Source organism: Quercus robur, chromosome 11, assembly GCF_932294415.1.
Source record: "Quercus robur chromosome 11, dhQueRobu3.1, whole genome shotgun sequence".
Lineage (NCBI taxonomy): Eukaryota > Viridiplantae > Streptophyta > Magnoliopsida > Fagales > Fagaceae > Quercus > Quercus robur.
The window spans coordinates 53,587,235-53,611,466 of NC_065544.1; the positions used below are offsets into that span (position 1 = coordinate 53,587,235).

The 24,232-nt window shown below is 33.0% G+C and overlaps 3 protein-coding genes across 4 annotated transcripts in view; all 3 read left to right on the top strand.

Annotated features, from left to right (window-relative positions):
• LOC126705747 (F-box protein SKIP23-like) overlaps window positions 1-8,812 on the top strand; it is an 11,551-nt gene extending 2,739 nt beyond the window's left edge. Inside the window, exon 2 of one of the 2 annotated variants that reach the window (XR_007648423.1) lies at window positions 8,579-8,812. The gene's annotated coding sequence lies outside the window, so the exon portion shown is untranslated. Of the gene's footprint in view, window positions 1-302; window positions 639-8,578 lie in introns of those variants that run through there. The other variant, XM_050404922.1, reaches the window with a different exon arrangement.
• Window positions 1-10,678, top strand: part of LOC126705745 (F-box protein SKIP23-like) — a 27,615-nt gene extending 16,937 nt beyond the window's left edge. The window contains exon 3 of the mRNA XM_050404921.1: window positions 10,342-10,678. The gene's annotated coding sequence lies outside the window, so the exon portion shown is untranslated. The remainder of the gene's footprint in view (window positions 1-10,341) is intronic.
• Window positions 5,727-17,028, top strand: LOC126705748 (F-box protein SKIP23-like). The gene is made up of 2 exons (XM_050404923.1): window positions 5,727-6,816; window positions 16,824-17,028. The coding sequence occupies exons 1-2, from the start codon at window positions 5,822-5,824 to the stop codon at window positions 16,960-16,962; spliced, it is 1,134 nt and encodes a 377-aa protein (XP_050260880.1). The 5' UTR covers window positions 5,727-5,821; the 3' UTR covers window positions 16,963-17,028.
• The last annotated feature ends 7,204 nt before the right edge of the window (window positions 17,029-24,232 follow it).

Here is a 24,232-nt window from a genome sequence, read left to right on the forward strand (position 1 = left end):
AGGTAGGAATTATGGGTTCTAGTTATCTTAACTAGTGAAGTCTTTTGTCCAAAAACCAATTGGTGTCTTAACTTGATAATAAGAACTATCATCATAGAGTAGACACTATATGTCTGAATTCTATTGTGTGTCTATAAAAAAAAAAATGCGAAAACATTATTTTGGTCTTTATATTTTGTGCCCACAATCAATTTGGTCCCAACATTTTGGTAGCAATCAATTTGGTTCCTACCGTTTGATTTGGATGTGTTATTTCAACAAGTAATTTATTCATAAGCAAGTAAATATATTTTCTTTTGCAGATTGTAGTGAAAGTGCCAGGTGGGTCAAGCAAGAAGAGGAACTTGATCTTCTGAGATGGTTTTGTGGGGGATACAATCACAGATGGAGTAGTATAGTAGGCAAGAGAGTGCTCAAATCTAATGGATCCTAAAGATATCTTGACCAACAGAGTTCAAATTTGGAAGATATATACTCGCACCATGTGGTGTGCCTGGCTCACGAATTTCTTTCAATGATGTATAGTTACAGTTAAAATATTATAGCTGCTTTTGCTTTTGATAATGAGCTATTGCAGTTGGAAGAAGACTAGGAAAAAAAAAGAAAGAAATAAGAGAAATTTAATTCATTTAGTGCTCATGTTGATGTTGACGATTTTTCTTTTTTAAATTAAAAAAATTTGTTGATTTTATTTATATAAAAAATAATAATAATACGCGACAAGTTATAATTGGAAAAATATAACCTATAAAGAGAAACACAAACAATTGGGATGATATAGAACAATATTTTATTGCCCGTTATCATGATGAGAAATTTGATTAAAACACATTGTGGTAGATGAAAGATGGGAATTATTCATGATTATTGCACATTCATTGGACCTTTGCAAAACTATTAAAACCATGCCATAGTAGGTAGGACTTGTGAGTCATAGTTAGCTTAAGGTGTGGTTTTTTGTCTAAAAATTAACTAGTATCTTAGCTTGATAATAAAGACAATTATCATGGAGTAGACATTATAGGTCTGAATTCTATTTTGTATCTATAAAAAACAAAAAGTAATTATTTTATCAGATGCTTGAAATGCTAATTTGTCCACCAGTAAGGTCTTCATAATAAAGGGCGAAAAGCTGAAAAAGAAAAATAAAAGACACAGCGAAGTAGTGCCACACTGGTGTTGAACAAAAGGCCTCAATAATATTAAGACAACCTTTTTTTTTTTTTTTTTTCATTACAATATTTGTTTCTATTATTCAGGAAATGTTTCTCGTACTGGTTTTCTTCTCCAAGTTGCCTGAACATGAAAGACATAGGGGCTCCTCCAACCTTCAAGGAATAACCAACTATGATTAGATATAATTTGGAAAATATGGATCAAGAACTAAAAATAAATATATATCAATCAGTAATCTTCATACAAGAATAAAGGTCGGAAGAGACATTTTGAAACATAATCAATTACCCGTTGATGGTATGAAAACCATATTATAGGAGACACTCCTGGTATTCTATAATGAATAATGATCTTTTTTTTTTTTTTTTTTTTTGGGCCATTAGTATCATTGAAACAAAGATGATTAAACCCAAATATCTCTTTGATAACTGGATAGCTCATCACAAAAATGAACATTTTCAATAAAGAGAGATACTCCATCACAATTGTTATATACTCACAAAATTGCTTTTCTTATATTGAAAATTCACTTGAAGCCCTTTAGACATTGAGTTTATATACGCATAAAGATATAAATGCTTCCTACAAGGCATTTATTTTTAAATATTATGAAATATTATATTCTTCATAATTATTAGTGTACGATGTGCACAACTCTTCTAGATATTATCAATTTATCATTCTTCCCATCTCTTGTGAACCCTCTTTTTTGTTTTTGGTAAGCAAACCCAACCAATCATGCAACAACTAATAAACATCCATATTCTCATTAAATCTTGAAATTTACTTAGAAAATTTTCTAAATTTAGCTTGGACACAACTATTACTATTACATTTTTCAAATGCTCACAAATGTTTTCTTTTTTGAGCATACGTAGAAGCCAAGTAATCTTAATTTCTTTTCAAATAAGGCGTTTCTAATATTCTACAAAGATATTGCTAAAATCATCGGGTAAATTTAGCTATTACTCACAATTATGAATAAATTTTGGAGATGCTCACAAATGTGTTCTTTCTTTTTAAGCAAACGTGGAAGACAAGTAATCTCGATTTCCTTTTTAGATAATGCCTTATGTGGGGTTTATCTCAAGGAAACATTCCTTAAGACATTGCTTGGAAGCATTGATAAGTTTTTAATATTTATGGATACATTTGTAAGTTAGTTGTAACCAAACCATTTGAAGCACGAGTTCCGTTGGTCATCGAGGAACTCTTGATCAATGATTTAATACTCTTTGGAAACACCTAACATTATTAGTTGCCAACCTTATTTTCTGATGCATGTATTGTTCTCTTTATTCCTTTTTTGTAAACTTCCTCAACTCAACTAATCCAAATTTCCATATTGCTAAACTACATAGAAATGTAACTGAATTATGGGTGATGATAGGAAAGTATCTCTCCTTGCTGAATATAATCATATCAATTTTTAGCGGGGTAGGTCTAGTGGTTTATTGTATATATGCTTTTAAAAACTGGATTAGACTAGCTAGTTCAAATGATAACAGGACCCTAAACTGGTCCAATAAAAACCATTGGTTCAACTGGTAAAAACCGGGAATAGAACCCTTTTTCGGTTCTTAATCCTCCAATTTCATTAAAAGTCACATGCAACTTACATGAGTATAAAATGCTAAAGACATCTATATAAGAAATGGTTAGCGTTAACTGACTAATAAATAACAATTTATGTGGAGAGAGAGAGGAAACATTCATCAAACTCATTAAAAAGGGTGGAAAAACTGAAATTCAATAAATGAGCACTTTAGTGTGTTCCCAAGAGTTTGCATATCAAATTTAATATTTCACCTATTTATGAACACAAGTATTTTCAATTAGTTGTGCCGATTACATATTTTTCTATCAAAAAGTTACATATCTTTCATTCTACAATTGAAGACGATTAACCCTTACTATCTGAAGAATTTCAAGAGTAAGTGTTAATGGAAGGCTACAAACAATTTGTTGTTAAGGCTTTTATGATCATATTAATGGCATTCTTAGCTTTTATCGGAAGCACACAAGGGCAACCAATTTGTTGCTTTCGTAATGCTTGTTGTTGCCAAACTTGTACAAAGTTTCCGCACCCCCACCCTGATAATATATAAAATGTATGAGTGAAGTATGAATAACATATGAATATATGAGTATAATATTTTAACTTTTGGTTGATTTGCTTCATTTTTTGTATGTTGCCTCTCTCTCTCTCTCTCTATATATATATATATATATATATATATATTGTGGATATTTTTATTTGCATCTCTATTTTCCTTATGTGGGCATCTCACTGTGAATAATAGTGTAATGTTAATGGATGGATTTAGCCATAGTCTCTTTTCCTAGTGAGGTAGTGGAGGCCATCCTCTAGGATGGCTCTGTTTGAGGCCTTTTTTTTTTTTCGTTCTCTTGTTTAAATGGAATTTTTTTACTAAAAAAGAAAGAAGAAGAAGATCATTGTGAATTTGTGGTTACAAAAATTTTGTCCCAAGCCTACAAAACGTGAGATCTCCAAGCTCAGCCGCATGAGCTGCCTTTAAACTCCATGTGCTCAAATGAGTCTTTTCTTGTTTGAGTTGGTTGTTTACTGTTTTATATTGACAAGTCTACATCCTTAGAAGCTAAGAAACATAATTTTAATAATTTTTCTTAATATGTCTTTTTCTTTATTAAAAAAGTTAACATCATTTGTTTTTTTACCTAACATAACCATACAACACACAAAATAAAGCTTCTTTAAAAATGTTGAGTTAAATTTTCTAAGGTGGAGAAAGAAGATGGAGGCGGTGTGAGTGCAACGGGACTAGGCGTAAAGCATGTTGTACACACTAGGAAGTAAAAACACCTAAGAAAGCTTTGCCAACTCGAATCCCATGTGCAACCTTCACTTTCTCACAGCTCGAAACTCTTCTTTTCACATATACTACAATTATATACGACAAATACGTACTCAGATTTTTTTTTTTTTAAATGTTCATTGCATCTTTTGTTAAGCCTTTTTTTTCTTCGTTTTCTCTTTAGACTTTTGTTATGGCTGAAAAGCATGTGATGTTATGTAAAGTGGTCAATATATTTGTGCAAAATTTAGTATATTCATTTTTAGCTTATAATGCTATGAATACCACAAATTTTATTACATGAGAATTATGAATTGATGTATCAAATTTTATTATATATATATATTTATTATAATTTATATATATATATATATATAGGTTTGTGATGTGCCATCAATCATATTCATTACCAATAATTTTAGCATATTTCTTAGAGAAATACTATTAGGGATACAATACAATACTTTTCATAATTATTTATGTGATTTATTATGATTGAAGAAACATTATTTTTCTTATATCGTCTCATAAAGAAGATCATACAATACTCTCGAGCAATGAACAATGCATGAGTTCAATATTATTGTGCACTGGTCTCAATAGGATTTGAACACGTGATAACTTTCGGACACATGTCTGCATCTAGTGACGGAGCCAAAATTTTGAGTTAAGGGGGACAATTTTACTGTTGGTTGTGTACAACGGTTTCAAACTTTGACTTTACTACTATTTAGCTGTTGAGATTTTTTTTTTTTTTTGGGTGTCGGTAAAAACAAAATTATTTTTGTTTATAATTTTTTAAATGACAGGGTTGTTTATTTTAAATAAAATTAGTTAATTGAGCTTAATTTTTAAAAAAGTTTTACTATTAATAATTTTTGTTGTTGAGCTATTTTTTTTGGGCTTGAATATTTTGTTTTAGATTTTAGAACTATAAATTTTTTTATAAGGTCCATTTGGATACAACTTATTTTACTAAAAACTGAAAAACACTGTAACAAAATAATTTTTAAATGTGTGAATAGTGTTATGGGACCCATTTTTAATTTTTTTTTTCTGAATAAAGTGATTGTGGGTCCCGTAAACAGTGCATAAATAGTGCACTTTGTCTCATAGAAGCTGAAACACGTGCATCAAAAAAAAAAAAAAAAAAAAAAGAAAGGAAAACGCAAAACGCCTGAGCGCAGAAAAATAATTCCTATCCAAATGTATACATAGTCACTAAAATGAGGGAAATACTAGCGCTACAAACTTTTTTTTATAAATTATTGATGTAATAAGTGGTTACTAGTAAGTAAACAAATGATGTGAGTGGTGGGTCCATGTGCCAACCAATAAGAATTTACTACTAAAATAGTTTGTAAAAATATTGTAAAATGGTTTGTAAGGATAGCATTACTTTTAAAAGAATCAACAATATTGTTTAAGGAAAAAAAGTGTAATTTTATAGAATAAAATTACTAAAATTTGTACAAACCTCTATATATAATAATAATAATAATAAGAAAATTTTTTTTATATAAAAATTTAGGGGCGGCCATTGCCCCCCTCATCCAAAGCTAGCTACGTCCCTGTCTGCATCATATTTATCGCATTGGACCAAAGTCGTATACTTGAACAGCAAGCTTGATGACACCCACAATAATACTTTTTATTTATATATATATATATATTTTAAAATTTAGAATAACTGTGAAAAAGTTGTGACCACCCTTCTCACTTAACAAAAGTGAGTATAAGTGACCCATTTCAACACTTAATATTTCATAGCTTTGTTAGTGAACCTTCACTAAGCTTTGTGTACTTCCATGGCGGATTGGTCTCAGCTCCCCCAAGATCTCTTACACCTAATAGCCAAACGCCTCAAGACCCGCATCGATCTCTTCCGCCTTCGCTCCATTTGCTCTTCATGGCGCTCCTCTATTTCTCTTCCACCCAAACAACACCGTCACACTCCAATTCCCACCACCGACGACTCCAAATTCACCCACAGTCTCGACCTATCCGAACACACCGTTTATCTCATCGAATCACAACAACAAGGGTCTCCTCCAAAACGCTGGTTGGTCAAGGTTTTCCAGGACCAACATGGTCGAATGCACTTGCTTGACCCACTTTCACGCTCCAAGGTTGTTGGATTCGACAACTTGTTATTGGATTTGAGAGAGTTTAAAGTGTTTGAGTTGTGTCAAGAACATGTTCTTCATCGTACCGCAACGTATGGAGTCCATGAACCTTGGAGGAGTCGTCCAGTTGTCGAGGTTGACAAGGTTGCTCTCATGTGTGTGGGCCCAGAAAACAATGATTTTGCGTTGGTGACCCCACATCGAGATGGTGGAGGATTGGCTTTCTTCAACTCGAGAATCCAGCAATGGATCACTATTGGGTCCCACCCTGCCACTTCATCGTGCATAGCAGTGACTCACTTTGAGGGCAAGTTCTATGCTGTTGATACCAAAGGAAGAACAATTAGTCTTGATCAATTTTTAGATTCAAAAGTGGTCACTAATTTGGGGTCTGATGCGTACATGAAGTACTTAGTTGAAGCAGGTGGTGAATTGTTGGTGGTTGAAGCATATCTTCCTTTTCCTAATGCTGAGGGATCCATTGGCAGCGAGAGCTATAGGGGTTTGTGTATTGATTATTTTGAGGTCTTTAAGTTTAACAAAGAAGGGGATAAATGGGTTAAGATCAACAGCTTGGGGGATTGGGTGTTGTTTTTGGGAATTTATTCTTCGTTTTCTGTGTTAGCTTCTGAGCTTCCAGGCTGCAAGGGGAATTGCATAGTTGTGACTCAGCCAAGGTGGAAAGAATTTGTTAAGAATATAAAGTGTGAGAAAGACTGAATAGTCTGTATATTGATGTGTTATATCATGTTGTGTATGCTAGAGTAGATGCGGAAGAGGAAGCATAGAAGAGGAATACTGAGAACATGAGGATTACGTGGTTCAGCCTTGACGGCCTACATCCACGGAGGAATCCCTTAAGGGTTACATCTTTATTGTATGAGAGTGTAGTACAATAACTTCCTATGTTACAATGAACTCTAACATGAGTATATATAGGTGACTAAATCCTAGACTAATAGACTTCTAGTACAAGTAGGAGACTTGACTTGCACACAAAGTAGAATTAGGGTTGGGCCTATTACATTGGGCTAATATGAATAATATATATCTCTAACACCCTCCCTCAAACTCAAGGCGGAAGCTTGATGAAGACTTGAGGTTGAATAAGCATGAGAAGATCACTTGAAGATGCCTTGTAGAATGCCTTTGAAGAAACCACAATGAAGAATGTGCCAATTGTCCAATTTCGAAGCTTCAAATGAAGAAACGGAGGCCAAAATCGGAATCTACGCGAAAAACTGAGCAAGATAGGCCCTTTTGGAAATTTTGACTTTTGGTCAAAGGTCAACGCAAAAAGTCAAAGTCAACTGGTCCTGGTCCAGAGTCAAAGTCAACAGTCGGGTCGGTCCGATCAACGGTCAGCTAGGTGACGTGGTACTGACGAGACGACACTGCTGACGTGGCTGATGACGTGTCGCTGACGTGGACTAGGGCTGATGTGGCATGCTGACGTGGATAGGTGACGTCATCCGGTGACGTCACACGTCATTAGCAGCAGCTCTTCGGCGCGTGTTCCGAGTTGGGAGTCGAGAATCTTCGGCGGCGCGTGTGAGAGTTCCAAGAGCCATTGGTCGCGCGTGGTGGCGCGTGCGGCTGCCGTTGGAGGTCGGGTTTCTGGGTTTTGGTCGCGATATGCCGTGGAGCACGTATGTCTTGTTGGTTTCATCAGGCTTGATGTGCACAGATCTGATATTGATGTCACGAGTTTGCTTGAGTTTGTTGGATTTTGACACAGCACAGAGCCATGGTGGCTGCGAGATGCCGTGGAGTCTAGATCCGGCAGAGAAATATGTGTGACTTCAGATGGTGGTATGCACGTGTGAATCTTCTTTGCTGTATAGAGATGTTTGTTTGATGCCAAGAACGGAGTTTGGCTCTGATACCATGTTAAGAATATAAAGTGTGAGAAAGACTGAATAGTCTGTATATTGATGTATTATATCATGTTGTGTATGCTAGAGTAGATGTGGAAGAGGAAGCATAGAAGAGGAACACTGAGAACATGAGGATTACGTGGTTCAGCCTTGACGGCCTACATCCACGGAGGAATCCCTTAAGGGTTACATCTTTATTGTATGAGAGTGTAGTACAATAACTTCCTATGTTACAATGAACCCTAACATGAGTATATATAGGTGACTAAATCCTAGACTAATAGACTTCTAGTACAAATAGGAGACTTGACTTGCACACAAAGTAGAATTAGGGTTGGGCCTATTACATTGGGCTAATATGAATAATATATATCTCTAACAGAATTTAATCTGGATGGTCATGATACGTATGTAGTTGAATTGGAAAGTGGTAGATCTGGACCTTCGGGGAATTACCCAGATTTTTCCAAGTTGTTGTTTCCTGGTGGTATGGGTACTTCCTCCACTTGAATTTAAAGTTGGAAGTAAGTGTTTGTTCTTTGTATTATTATATGCATGTAAGGTAACTTTTCGCTATTTTCCTCGGGTTTATGGCTTGGCATTTTCATCACAAGCATTCGGCATCAGTTCATACAAATTTATTTATTTATTTTATCTCTCTTTATGTATAATATAAAAAATAAATTTGTATATGAACATGTATAATATAAAAAATAAATTTGTATATGCACAGTAATAATGTATATTTGCAAAGTAGTCGGTTTTAGTAGCTAGAATGCCATTTTACATGAACTAATGTGGGTGTTTTTTGGTATTGGCTCGGCAAATTATGAGGCTTATGCTATTTTAGATGGACAAGTGTTTGTTTTTTTTTTTTCTTTTTCTTTGCTGTGTGCTGTTGTATATGTTGTTGTTATTTCAATTACTTCTCCCCCTCTCAAATTACATAATCAAAAGCAAAAGCAGCTTTAATAATCTATTGTAAAGATACTTTAGATAAATCATCCAAAGAAATTTGTGAGCCTATGGCTAAAAGAAAAAAAATGCAACACCCTACTCATTGCAATATTTTCTTGAAATCAGCTGGTTCAAATCCTCGAAAAGGCCCACATATGGGAACTGAATCAGGCTTGCATACCCACAAGTAAAGTGGCTTCCACAGAAACTTTAAGACCTGAAGAGGTTTTAGGGTTTTAGAGAAGCGTTCCTCCTTCTATGGCAATTATGATAATAATAAAATGAATTAGACTTTTGGTGGCCAATTATAGTACGCAAAGAGAATTCCAATTATAAAAAAAATGAAGCAGTTAGAACCATAGTTAAAAAGTTAAACAACAAAAAATTATCAAAAAAAATGTTTTTTTTTTTTTCATCTATATAATAGTTACAACAATTAAGAAGAGAAATTAGAATCCTAGATATTTTCGTTAGAAACACCTTGAAGTGTTTGTTGAACTACAAAATTCTTGTCAACAACAATTGTATTTTCAATTTCTTATCTCTTTTGAGTGGACCTGGTGCATAGCTTTAGAACCCAATTACTTGAAACAAAACTCTATCTTTCTCTTTAGAGAAAAAAAAAAAAAAAAAAAAAAAAATTCTAGAACTTAGTCAAATAGAGTATATAGGAAGAAGCCCATTCCTGAATAATGTAGCTAATTAGCCTATTACGTTAAGGCCCGAGGATCCTTTATGCGTACCAAACAAAGACTAGGAGTACTATAAAAGAATCGGAGATTCCTAATCTTTCTTCTATCTTTCGTTCCAACTCCCAACCTTACCTTTTAACCTTTATTATTCATAATGATTATTCTTTATTATGAAGCTAAGATATTAATTAATTTATGGTGTAAGCGAGATCTAAACTCTAGATATCTTGATATAAAACAATATTTTATTGCCCCTTGTTATGATGACAAATTTGATTAAAACACATCGTGGTTGGTGAAAGATGGAAATTATACACGATTATTGAACATCCATTGGACCTTTGCAAAACTATTAAATACCAAGTCATTGTAGGTAGGAATTATGGGTTCTAGTTATCTTAACTAGTGAAGTCTTTTGTCCAAAAACCAATTGGTGTCTTAACTTGATAATAAGAACTATCATCATAGAGTAGACACTATATGTCTGAATTCTATTGTGTGTCTATTAAAAAAAAAAAAATGCGAAAACATTATTTTGGTCTTTATATTTTGTGGCCACAATCAATTTGGTCCCAACATTTTGGTAGCAATCAATTTGGTTCCTACCGTTTGATTTGGATGTGTTATTTCAACAAGTAATTTATTCATAAGCAAGTAAATATATTTTCTTTTGCAGATTGTAGTGAAAGTGCCAGGTGGGTCAAGCAAGAAGAGGAACTTGATCTTCTGAGATGGTTTTGTGGGGGATACAATCACAGATGGAGTAGTATAGTAGGCAAGAGAGTGCTCAAATCTAATGGATCCTAAAGATATCTTGACCAACAGAGTTCAAATTTGGAAGATATATACTCGCACCATGTGGTGTGCCTGGTTCACGAATTTCTTTCAATGATGTATAGTTACAGTTAAAATATTATAGCTGCTTTTGCTTTTGATAATGAGCTGTTGCAGTTGGAAGAAGACCAGGAAAAAAAAAAGAAAGAAATAAGAGAAATTTAATTCATTTAGTGCTCATGTTGATGTTGACGATTTTTCTTTTTTAAATTAAAAAAATTTGTTGATTTTATTTATATAAAAAAGAATAATAATACGCGACAAGTTATAATTGGAAAAATATAACCTATAAAGAGAAACACAAACAATTGGGATGATATAGAACAATATTTTATTGCCCGTTGTCATGACGAGAAATTTGATTAAAACACATTGTGGTAGATGAAAGATGGGAATTATTCATGATTATTGCACATCCATTGGACCTTTGCAAAACTATTAAAACCATGCCATAGTAGGTAGGACTTGTGAGTCATAGTTAGCTTAAGGTGTGGTTTTTTGTCTAAAAATTAACTAGTATCTTAGCTTGATAATAAAGACAATTATCATGGAGTAGACATTATAGGTCTGAATTCTATTTTGTATCTATAAAAAAAAAAAAAAAAAGTAATTATTTTATCAGATGCTTGAAATGCTAATTTGTCCACCAGTAAGGTCTTCATAATAAAGGGCGAAAAGCTGAAAAAGAAAAATAAAAGACACAGCGAAGTAGTGCCACACTGGTGTTGAACAAAAGGCCTCAATAATATTAAGACAACCTTTTTTTTTTTCATTACAATATTTGTTTCTATTATTCAGGAAATGTTTCTCGTACTGGTTTTCTTCTCCAAGTTGCCTGAACATGAAAGACATAGGGGCTCCTCCAACCTTCAAGGAATAACCAACTATGATTAGATATAATTTGGAAAATATGGATCAAGAACTAAAAATAAATATATATCAATCAGTAATCTTCATACAAGAATAAAGGTCGGAAGAGACATTTTGAAACATAATCAATTACCCGTTGATGGTATGAAAACCATATTATAGGAGACACTCTTGGTATTCTATAATCAATAATGATCTTTTGTTTTTGTTTTTTTTTTTTTTGGGCCATTAGTATCATTGAAACAAAGATGATTAAACCCAAATATCTCTTTGATAACTGGATAGCTCATCACAAAAATGAACATTTTCAATAAAGAGAGATACTCCATCACAATTGTTATATACTCACAAAATTGCTTTTCTTATATTGAAAATTCACTTGAAGCCCTTTAGACATTGAGTTTATATACGCATAAAGATATAAATGCTTCCTACAAGGCATTTATTTTTAAATATTATGAAATATTATATTCTTCATAATTATTAGTGTACGATGTGCACAACTCTTCTAGATATTATCAATTTATCATTCTTCCCATCTCTTGTGAACCCTCTTTTTTGTTTTTGGTAAGCAAACCCAACCAATCATGCAACAACTAATAAACATCCATATTCTCATTAAATCTTGAAATTTACTCAGAAAATTTGCTAAATTTAGCTTGGACACAACTATTACTATTACATTTTTCAAATGCTCACAAATGTTTTCTTTTTTGAGCATACGTAGAAGCAAAGTAATCTTAATTTCTTTTCAAATAAGGCGTTTCTAATATTCTACAAAGATATTGCTAAAATCATCGGGTAAATTTAGCTATTACTCACAATTATGAATAAATTTTGGAGATGCTCACAAATGTGTTCTTTCTTTTTAAGCAAACGTGGAAGACAAGTAATCTCGATTTCCTTTTTAGATAATGCCTTATGTGGGGTTTATCTCAAGGAAACATTCCTTAAGACATTGCTTGGAAGCATTGATAAGTTTTTAATATTTATGGATACATTTGTAAGTTAGTTGTAACCAAACCATTTGAAGCACGAGTTCTGTTGGTCATCGAGGAACTCTTGATCAATGATTTAATACTCTTTGGAAACACCTAACATTATTAGTTGCCAACCTTATTTTCTGATGCATGTATTGTTCTCTTTATTCCTTTTTTGTAAACTTCCTCAACTCAACTAATCCAAATTTCCATATTGCTAAACTACATAGAAATGTAACTGAATTATGGGTGATGATAGGAAAGTATCTCTCCTTGCTGAATATAATCATATCAATTTTTAGCGGGGTAGGTCTAGTGGTTTATTGTATATATGCTTTTAAAAACTGGATTAGACTAGCTAGTTCAAATGATAACAGGACCCTAAACTGGTCCAATAAAAACCATTGGTTCAACTGGTAAAAACCGGGAATAGAACCCTTTTTCGGTTCTTAATCCTCCAATTTCATTAAAAGTCACATGCAACTTACATGAGTATAAAATGCTAAAGACATCTATATAAGAAATGGTTAGCGTTAACTGACTAATAAATGACAATTTATTTGGAGAGAGAGAGGAAACATTCATCAAACTCATTAAAAAGGGTGGAAAAACTGAAATTCAATAAATGAGCTCTTTAGTGTGTTCCCAAGAGTTTGCATATCAAATTTAATATTTCACCTATTTATGAACACAAGTATTTTCAATTAGTTGTGCCGATTACATATTTTTCTATCAAAAAGTTACATATCTTTCATTCTACAATTGAAGACGATTAACCCTTACTATCTGAAGAATTTCAAGAGTAAGTGTTAATGGAAGGCTACAAACAATTTGTTGTTAAGGCTTTTATGATCATATTAATGGCATTCTTAGCTTTTATCGGAAGCACACAAGGGCAACCAATTTGTTGCTTTCGTAATGCTTGTTGTTGCCAAACTTGTACAAAGTTTCCGCACCCCCACCCTGATAATATATAAAATGTATGAGTGAAGTATGAATAACATATGAATATATGAGTATAATATTTTAACTTTTGGTTGATTTGCTTCATTTTTTGTATGTTGCCTCTCTCTCTCTCTCTCTCTATATATATATATATATATATATATATTGTGGATATTTTTATTTGCATCTCTATTTTCCTTATGTGGGCATCTCACTGTGAATAATAGTGTAATGTTAATGGATGGATTTAGCCATAGTCTCTTTTCCTAGTGAGGTAGTGGAGGCCATCCTCTAGGATGGCTCTGTTTGAGGCCTTTTTTTTTTTTTTCGTTCTCTTGTTTAAATGGAATTTTTTTACTAAAAAAGAAAGAAGAAGAAGATCATTGTGAATTTGTGGTTACGAAAATTTTGTCCCAAGCCTACAAAACGTGAGATCTCCAAGCTCAGCCCCATGAGCTGCCTTTAAACTCCATGTGCTCAAATGAGTCTTTTCTTGTTCGAGTTGGTTGTTTACTGTTTTATATTGACAAGTCTACATCCTTAGAAGCTAAGAAACACAATTTTAATAATTTTTCTTAATGTCTTTTTCTTTATTAAAAAAGTTAACATCTTTTGTTTTTTTACCTAACATAACCATACAACACACAAAATAAAGCTTCTTTAAAAATGTTGAGTTAAATTTTCTAAGGTGGAGAAAGAAGATGGGGGCGGTGTGAGTGCAACGGGACTAGGTGTAAAGCATGTTGTACACACTAGGAAGTAAAAACACCTCAGAAAGCTTTGCCAACTCGAATCCCATGTGCAACCTTCACTTTCTCATAGCTCGAAACTCTTCTTTTCACATATACTACAATTATATACGACAAATACGTACTCAGATTTTTTTTTTTTTTTTTAAATGTTCATTGCATCTTTTGTTAAGCCTTTTTTTTCTTCGTTTTCTCTTTAGACTTTTGTTATGGCTGAAAAGCATGTGATGCTATGTAAAGTGGTCTATATATTTGTGCAAAATTTAGTATATTCATTTTTAGCTTATAATGCTATGAATACCACAAATTTTATTACATGAGAATTATGAATTGATGTATCAAATTTTATTATATATATTTATTATAATTTTTATATATATAGGTTTGTGATGTGCCATCAATCATATTCATTACCAATAATTTTAGCATATTTCTTAGAGTAATACTATTAGGGATACAATACAATACTTTTCATAATTATTTATGTGATTTATTATGATTGAAGAAACATTATTTTTCTTATATCGTCTCATAAAGAAGATCATACAATACTCTCGAGCCATGAACAATGCATGTGTTCAATATTATTGTGCATCGGTCTCAATAGGATTTGAACACGTGATAACTTTTGGACACATGTCTGCATCTAGTGACGGAGCCAAAATTTTGAGTTAAGGGGAACAATTTTACTGTTGTTTGTATGCAGCGGTTTCAAACTTTGACTTTGCTACTATTTAACTGTCGAGATTTTTTTTTTTTGGTGTCGGTAAAAACAAAATTATTTTTGTTTATAATTTTTTAAATGACAAGGTTGTTTATTTTAAATAAAATTAGTTAATTGAGCTTAATTTTTTTAAAAGTTTTACTATTAATAATTTTTGTTGTTGAGCTATTTTTTTTGGGCTTGTATATTTTGTTTTAGATTTTAGATCTATAAATTTTTTTATAGGGTCCATTTGGATACAACTTATTTTACTAAAAACTGAAAACACTGTAGCAAAATAATTTTTAAATGTGTGAATAGTGTCATGGGACCCATTTTTTATTTATTTATTTTTTTGAATAAAGTGATTGTGGGTCCCGTAAACAGTGCATAAACAGTGCACTTTGTCTCATAAAAGCTGAAATGCGTGCATCAAAAAAAAAAAAGAAAAAGGAAAACGCAAAACGCCTGACGCAGAAAAATAATTCCTATCCAAACGTATACATAGTCACTAAAATGAAGGAAATACTAGCGGTACAAACTTTTTTTTATAAATTATTGATGTAATAAGTGGTTATTAATAAGTAAACAAATTATGTGAGTAATGGGTTCATGTGCCAACCAATAAGAATTTGCTACTAAAATAGTTTGTAAAAATATTGTAAAATGATTTGTGAGTATAGCATTACTTTTAAAAGAATCAACAATATTGTTTAAGGGAAAAAAGTGTAATTTTATATAATAAAATTACTAAAAATTGTACAAACCTCTATATATAATAGTAATAATAATAATAAATTTTTTTTTTTTAAAAAAAAAAAAATTTAGGGGCAGCCATTGCCCCCCTCATCGAAAGCTAGCTACGTCCCTGTCTGCATCATATTTATCGCATTGGACCAAAGTCGTATACTTGAACAGCAAGCTTGATGACACCCACAATAATACTTTTTATTTATATATATATATATATATATATTTTTTTTTTTAAATTTAGAATAACTGTGAAAAAGTTGTGACCACCCTTCTCACTTAACAAAAGTGAGTATAAGTGACCCATTTCAACACTTAATATTTCATAGCTTTGTTAGTGAACCTTCACCAAGCTTTGTGTACTTCCATGGCGGATTGGTCTCAGCTCCCCCAAGATCTCTTACACCTAATAGCCAAACGCCTCAAGACCCGCATCGATCTCTTCCGCCTTCGCTCCATTTGCTCTTCATGGCGCTCCTCTATTTCTCTTCCACCCAAACAACACCGTCACACTCCAATTCCCACCACAGTCTCGACCTATCCGAACACACCGTTTATCTCATCGAATCACAACAACAAGGGTCTCCCCCAAAACGCTGGTTGGTCAAGGTTTTCCAGGACCAACATGGTCGAATGCACTTGCTTTCACGCTCCAAGGTTGTTGGATTCGACAACTTGTTATTAGATTTAAGAGAGTTTAAAGTGTTTGAGTTGTGTCAAGAACATGTTCTTCATCGTACCGCAACGTATGGAGTCCACCTTGGAGGAGTCGTCCAGTTGTCGAGGTTGACAAGATTGCTCTCATGTGTGTGGGCCCAAAAAGCAATGATTTTGCGTTGGTGACCCCACACCGAGATGGTGGAGGATTGGCTTTCTTCAACTCGAGAATCCAGCAATGGATCACTATTGGGTCCCACCCTGCCACGTCATCATGCATAGCAGTGACTCACTTTGAGGGAAAGTTCTATGCTGTGGATACCAAAGGAAGAACAATTAGTCTTGATCAATTTTTAGATTCAAAAGTGGTCACTAATTTGGGGTCTGATGCGTACATGAAGTACTTAGTTGAAGCAGGTGGTGAATTGTTGGTGGTTGAAGCATATATTCCTTTCCCTAATGCTGAGGGATTCATTGGCAGTGAGAGCTATAGGGGTTTGTGTATTGATTATTTTGAGGTCTCTAAGTTGAACAAAGAAGGGGGTAAATGGGTTAAGGTCAACAGCTTGAGGGATTGGGTGTTGTTTTTGGGAATTTATTCTTCGTTTTCTGTGTTAGCTTCTGAGCTTCCAGGCTGCAAGAGGAATTGCATAGTTGTGACTCAGCCAAGGTGGAAAGAATTTAATCTGGATGGTCATGATACGAATGTAGTTGAATTGGAAAGTGGTAGATCTGGACCTTTGGAGAATTACCCAGATTTTTCCAAGTTGTTGTTTTTTCCTGGTGGTATGGGTACTTCTTCCTCTTGAATTTAAAGTTGGAAGTAAGTGTTTGTTCTTTGTATTATTATATGCATGTAAGGTAACTTTTCGCTATTTTCCTTGGGTTTATGGCTTGGCATTTTCATTGCAAGCATTTGGCATCAGTTCATACAAATTTTTTTATTTATTTTATCTCTCTTTATGTATAATATAAAATAAAAAAAATTTGTCTATGAACAGTAATTATGTATATTTGCAAAGTAGTCGGTTTTAGTAGCTAGAATGCCATTTTACATGAACTAATGTGGGTGTTTTTTGGTATTGGCTCAGCAAATTGTGAGGCTTATGCTATTTTAGATGGACAAATGTTTGTTTTTTTATTATTTTCTTTGCTGTGTGCTGTTGTATATGTTGTTGTTATTTCAATTACTACTCCCCCTCTCAAATTACATAATCAAAAGCAAAAGCAGTTTTAATAATCTATTGTAAAGATACTTTGATAAATCATCCAAAGAAATTTGTGAGCCTATGGCTAAAAGAAAAAAAATGCAACACCCTACTCATTGCAATATTTTCTTGAAATCAGCTGGTTCAAATCCTCGAAAAGGCCTACATATGGGAACTGAATCAGGCTTGCATACCCACAAGTAAAGTGGCTTCCACAGAAACTATAAGACCTGAAGAGGTCTTAGAGATTTAGAGAAGTGTTCCTCCTTCTATGGCAATTATGATAATAATAAAATGAATTAGACTTTTGGTGGCCAATTATAGTACGCAAAGAGAATTCCAATTATAAAAAAAAAATGAAGCAGTTAGAACCTAGAAGTTAGAACCATAGTTAAAATGTTAAACAACAAAAAATTATCAAAAAAAATGTTTTTTTTTTCATCTATATAATAGTCACAACAATTAAGAAGAGAAATTAGAATCCTAGATATTTTCGTTAGAAACAGCTTGAAGTATTTGTTGAACTACAAAATTCTTGTCAACAACAATTGTGTTTTCAATTTCTTATCCCTTTTGAGTGGACCCGATGCATAGCTTTAGAACCCAATTACTTGAAACAAAACTCTATCTTTCTCTTTAGAAAAAAACAAAACAAAAAAATAAAAAACAAAAAAACTAGAACTTAGTCAAATAGAATATATAGGAAGAAGCCCATTCCTGAATAATGTAGCTAATCAGCCTAGTATGTTAAGGCCCAAGGATCCTTTACGCGTACCAACAAAGACTAGGAGTACCATAAAAGAATCGGAGATTCCTAATCTTCCTTCTATCTTTCATTCCAATTCCCAACCTTACCTTTTAACCTTTATTATTCATAATGATTTTTCTTTATTATGAAGCCAAGACATCGATTAGTTTATGGTGTAAGCGAGGTCTAAACTCCAGATCTCTTGATATAAAACAATATTTTATTGCCCCTTGTTATGATGAGAAATTTGATTAAAACACATCATGGTTGGTGAAAGATGGAAATTATACACGATTATTGAACATCCATTGGACCTTTGCAAAACTATTAAATACCAAGCCATTGTAGGTAGGAATTGTGGGTTCTAGTTATCTTAACTAGTGAAGTCTTTTGTCCAAAAACCAATTGATATCTTAACTTGATAATAAGAACTATCATCATAGAGTAGACACTATATGTCTGAATTCTATTGTGTGTCTATAAAAAAAATGCGAAAACACTATTTTGGTCTTTATATTTTGTGCCCACAATCAATTTGGTTTCTACATTTTGGTAGCAGTCAATTTGGTTTCCGCTGTTTTCAACTTGCACTCAATTTAGTCCCTATCGTTAATTCACTAACAGAAAATGCCTACATGACAAACTGTTTGTACAATTGGCATGCATAATATTAAAATATTAAATTAGATGATGATGGGTCTAAATTTGAGTGGTTGATATGGCCACATTAGTGTTTAAATGGGGGGAAAAAATACCACATCAACTTTTAATAATATATATTTTTTACCAATTTTTTTCCTTTTCTTTATTTTTTCCTTTTTCTTTTGGAAACCCACAGCTTCACAAAAACTTAAAAACACGTATGAAATTTTTTTTTTTTTCCTTCTATCTCAGTGATTAATCTTTTATTCTCTTTGGCCTATGGCCAAAGAAGCCAAATTCCAAATTCAAACTAAACCTAAGTCCACCAAGCCAGTCCCCTTCATCTCCATTGAATCAATTACGTCTTCTTCCACCATTCTCTAATCAAAATCTCTCATTTTTTCTCTTACTTAGATCCATCCCTTTTCTGTTAAAGCTGATCTTTGTGAAAGTCCTAACTGGCAAAGACCATCCATTTGGAGATGGAAAGCTCGATTCGATTGACAACGTGAAGGCCAAGATCCAAGATGAAGAAGTCATCCCCCCAATCAATAGTGTTTAATCTTCACTGGAAAGCAATCAGAATGTACTCTCGCCAATTACAACATCTAGAACGAGTTCACACGCAATGCGGCGACAATGCGAGGCTAGATCCTTATGGATCAAGCTTGAGACAAGGAAATCTGGATTAGAGGAGTTGCAGTCGATATGTGGCCATGGTCCAAGCTCTGTGGTGGATCTGTGGTGTTGGGTAGTGTTGTATATATAAGTATATACAAGGATAAGTTGTAATAATGATATTTGAGTTTGGAGAATATGGTTTCATAAAGTGAAAATTCAAGTTCTAGAATTTTCTAAGTGAAAATTCGAAAATCAGTATTTTCGATCGGTCGAAATTTTGGCTCAATCGATCAAAATAGTAAGAAAAATAATCCTGGAGTTTCTAGATGGTTCGATCACTATTTGATTCTTGTTCGATATGATAGGCCAGAATGTATTGACCCCTTGTGATGAATTAACCAATTAATTAGCCAAGTTAATTAATTAATCCGATTAACATACAATATGCGTGGTAACACAAACAAATCACCAACTAAATTAATATGCAGTGGAAAATAAAGTTGACACGATGATTTGTTTATGAATGGGGAAAACCTCTAAGGCAAAAATCCCACTGAGTGATTTTAAAGTCACCACTTCTGAGAATCCACTATTATCACAGCAAGCGGTTACAAGTAAAGGAATCTCAATATCTTATACCAACCTATAATGACAATCTCTCCTTTTCAATGCACGGCTCCCAATACGTGACTAATCAATTGATGCACGAATCCAAATACGTGACTAACCACCAACTTGAGAAGGATGTTGGCTGCAAAGTTATTCAGTTCATCAACATGATGAAGATCACGAAACTCCTTGGTTACAAAACCCTATGGCGTACAAATGCAGCTGCTTTTTGAAGAGAAAGATGAATTAGAGCAAATTGTCTCCAGTCACAATATGCTTGTGAAAAACTTTTGCATCAAATTGCACTCACTTGTATCAACTGTGACGGCTCTTAAAATAATCCTTATATATGTTTAGGGTTGTGAGAAAAGAAAGCCCAAACATGTATACACGGATTGGATGAAAATCATAACTAAAAATCTAATTTTCATAAATCTCGATAGATAGGGTATCTATCGAGCAGCTATCGAGTATCGAGCTAAAGCTACCTTTTAAAACCTCGATAGATGATATCTGTCGAGCTAGCTGTCGAGCTTTAAAATCCAGCACTTTTTCACTTGATTCTTGGACAGATTTGCATAGCTCTAACACTTGGACTTGAAACCTTGTTCCTTGAAGTATTAAACACATCCTAGATCTACCCAATTACAAGTAAAGTGCATTTTGTCAAAAGATTAGCCAATTCTATATTGACATATGTTTCTAACATGATTCACATATGTTCTAACACGATCGATCAAAAAGAGCATTCGATCGATCGAAAGGACTTCTCGACTGATCAAAACTCGAAAACTGAATTTTCTGCAGAATTTTTCTGGTGACTGTTTGGAAAGGTTGAAGAGGTTTCAAGCCTTGTGAATGGTTTTATAAAACATTTCAACTCTTCATATGTGCTTGTTAATGAAATATAACCCTATAGGTATAAATAGATGCTTTTGTTCACTTGAAACACAAGAAATCTTGTGGTCATTCTCCACAAAATAGTAAGTTAAAGAGAAATACAAGAAATGATATAGTGTCTTCAGGTTATCTATTTTCTACTTGTATTTTGTGTTAATCATGTTCTTCCATTATTGTTTTGTGTAATATCCATAACACTCTACTATTAAGCGCAAGATTTCTTTTGAGAGTTTGGACTATTTCACCATGGTTGAGGGCAATAGAAGTGGAAGAAGTTGGAAAGGATATATTAATTTGGACCATAAAATAATTGATCCATTTGAAATGAAGAGAATCCTTGATTGTTAAGACTTGATGTGGGTATAAAATCACAAGCAGGAGGGTACTGATTTTATAGCTGCTATGGCAGTTAATTATATTCACCAAATTAACTCTTCAAACGCTTAACAGCTAGAAAGATTTTTTTATTTTTGATAGGTAAGGTAAAATTTTATTAAAAAAATCATAGCCAACCCAATTACATTGGAAATGTATTATAGGGACACCTTAACGGCTAGAAAGATTAAACATTAGCTCTTCAAATACCTTAATGGGAAAATAAATTAAAAAGAGAGTGAGAAGAGAGATAAAGGGAACTGATAAAGACTAATTTGAAATTGTTTATAGTAGGCCATACTCATTGAAGAACCTACAGGGCACAAACAATATGGGGCCATATGCTTTGACTTCTTGTGGATTTAGTCATAACCTTACGTCAAATGACAATGAAATCGTATAGCACCGATGGGCATCATGAAAGAACCAACATCACGTCCACCTCAAGGGTTTGAATTCAAGACATTGATCCTAAAAAAAAAAGAAGGAAAAAAACTCCAATGTGAGCCTAAAACTCACTGAATCTGCTTATAATTTTTTTTTCTTGATAATCAATAGTTGGGGAGGGAAGATTTGAATCTTGAATGTCTTAATTGGAAACACTAGGTTGTGCCAGCCCTTGACACTGAATTTGCTACTACTTAAAATCATAGTAACCAAACTTACTGAGTTTTGAATAGGAAAGCATGGGTGCAGCTCCAGGGGTGCCGCACCCACGTTTGACTCACATTGACAAGGCGTGCGGCTGTTGATGTGGCTACATAGGTGTCTGTGGTGAGTCCCTTTTTATTTATTTTTTTGGTTTTTCAATTTGGCCCGATACGGTCTGATTTGGGACAATATGGTCCGGTTCAGTCCGAAATGGGCCGAAATAGGCTTCGAATCGGTCTGTTTCTTTAAATACCGGTCGAAATTTAAGATTTCGATCGGCATGAAGTTTTAAGTTTTTACTTTTAAAAAAAAAAAAATCTTAAAACCGAAATGAATCTGTATTCTATAGAATCTGTACACCTAAAAACCTCAAAAGGAAAAAAAAAATATATATATATATATATATATATATTTATATATATATATGGAAAGAAAGAAATGAACAAACGTACCAATACAACTACAACAACCCCCAAAAAAAAAAAAAAAAAAAAAAGTCCTAGTGAGAAATTTGAGAATGAGAAGTGGAGAAGATGCATTGTTACTTTGGGTTTATTGGGTTGAATAAGCAAAGAAGTTAGGTGAAAATACACTTTTAGCCCTACATTTTGGGCCAATTCTCATTCTAGTGCCTAAATTGATTTTGAGCCTACATTAGTCCTTGAAAACCTGCTGTCGTCAACCCACTAACAGAAAAGTCTTATATAGCAAACGGAGTACACTATTTGCATATTAAATGCTAACGTGGCTAATAAAATAATAATAATAAATTTATTTGATTTTTTAAAATTCCACGTCGGCTACACATAATTTTCTAAATTAAAAAAAAAATTATCAATTTTAACCAAATAAAAATGAGAAAAACAAATTGAGAACCAAAAAACACATATATTGAGATTTGTGTTCATCTTGGTCATGAACACACAAGAACAACAAACCGATAATATTCAATAACAAGAACAGAAGAATAGAAACCCAGAATATTCCAAAATTTGTACACAAATTCTTCCACAAAAATCAATTATACATTCAACTAAAAATTATTATCCTAATACAATATTTCTCATAACATAGATTTTCAACCAAATATATATATATATATATATATAAAAGCAGAGACCTCATGTAAGAGTGCATGAGGTCTTGCCACGTGGTATTCAAATTTTGCATTTAGCCTTTTTTTTACCTCTTTTCATTAAGTATTTTTTTTTTTAATATTAACCAAAATTTCACTTTAACTTATTTTTACTATTATTTCATTAATCTATCATTAATTGTTTGAGCTTAGACCACACATTTCTCTCTTCTTCATATCTTTTACCATACCCACCGTTTTAGTATTAAAAACAAAAGCAAAAAATAATAATAATTAAGGAATAATAGTAATAACTAATCAAATAAGGCATTGACGAGAGAAAGAGGGACACAAAAATGTTGTGGATTGTTAAAGGAAACATATTGTTTCACTATTACCAAAATAAAATATTTGAGATTGACAAAATATTTGTAAGAGAGAGAAAGAGGAATTTGAGGGGCCGTCACTTTCGACATACTGACCTCCCACCACTATCGAGTTGCCAAAACCCCTTCGGGTAATATTTTTTTCCCTTTTTCTTTTTAAATTAAGGGCTTAAATATGATTTAGGCTTGAGTACTCTAATTTAGTTTACTCTTTTTTTTTTCTTTTTTCTTTTTTTATCATATATGTACAATATTTTCCAAAACTATCTTACATAAAATATTACAAAATTATTTGTGCATCGCACGGGCAACTTACTAGTTAATAATAATAATGCTGAGGTGAAAATTGCAAAACCTTCAAAGCAGATGCCTCATAATTTGAAGAGGTCAATAAAAAGCCAAATATCTTCAGTTTTATATATACTAGCCTAAGAAGTGTGGTGGTATGATTATGTACTAGTTGAGTGTTGAAATTAGCATTCTAATTAAAAGAAGAAAATAAATATCATATATGAACAGTGCACCCTTTGTTTATTTTGTTTGACAGAGCTTCTTTTATTTTATTTTTCCCAATTTATCAAATATATGAAGTTGGAACCATTTTTTGTTAGTATGAACAAAGTTGTGAAGAAACACAATTATTGGTCTAAGCAAAAGTTATGGCCCCGTGAGCATAGTGTAACTCCGTCACTGTGTTTCATCCATAAGCAACTTCCAATCGATCTACAGTCCATAAAATGACAAAAAAGAAAAACTTCACGCCTTAAAAGAAAACTCAATTTCATTAAATCTCAATTTTTATTTTTGCTAAGTTGAAGTTCTAAAATTCCTCATTTGAGGAGTTTGTCATGTCAAAAATTGTAG

Bases quoted from the DNA above. Each gene is read 5' to 3' on its own strand.
- LOC126705748 (XM_050404923.1), top strand. From the start codon at position 5,822: ATGGCGGATTGGTCTCAGCTCCCCCAAGATCTCTTACACCTAATAGCC. The intron at 6,817-16,823 runs GTGGAAAGAATT...GACTCAGCCAAG, and splicing joins ATAGTTGTGACTCAGCCAAG to GTGGAAAGAATTTAATCTGG.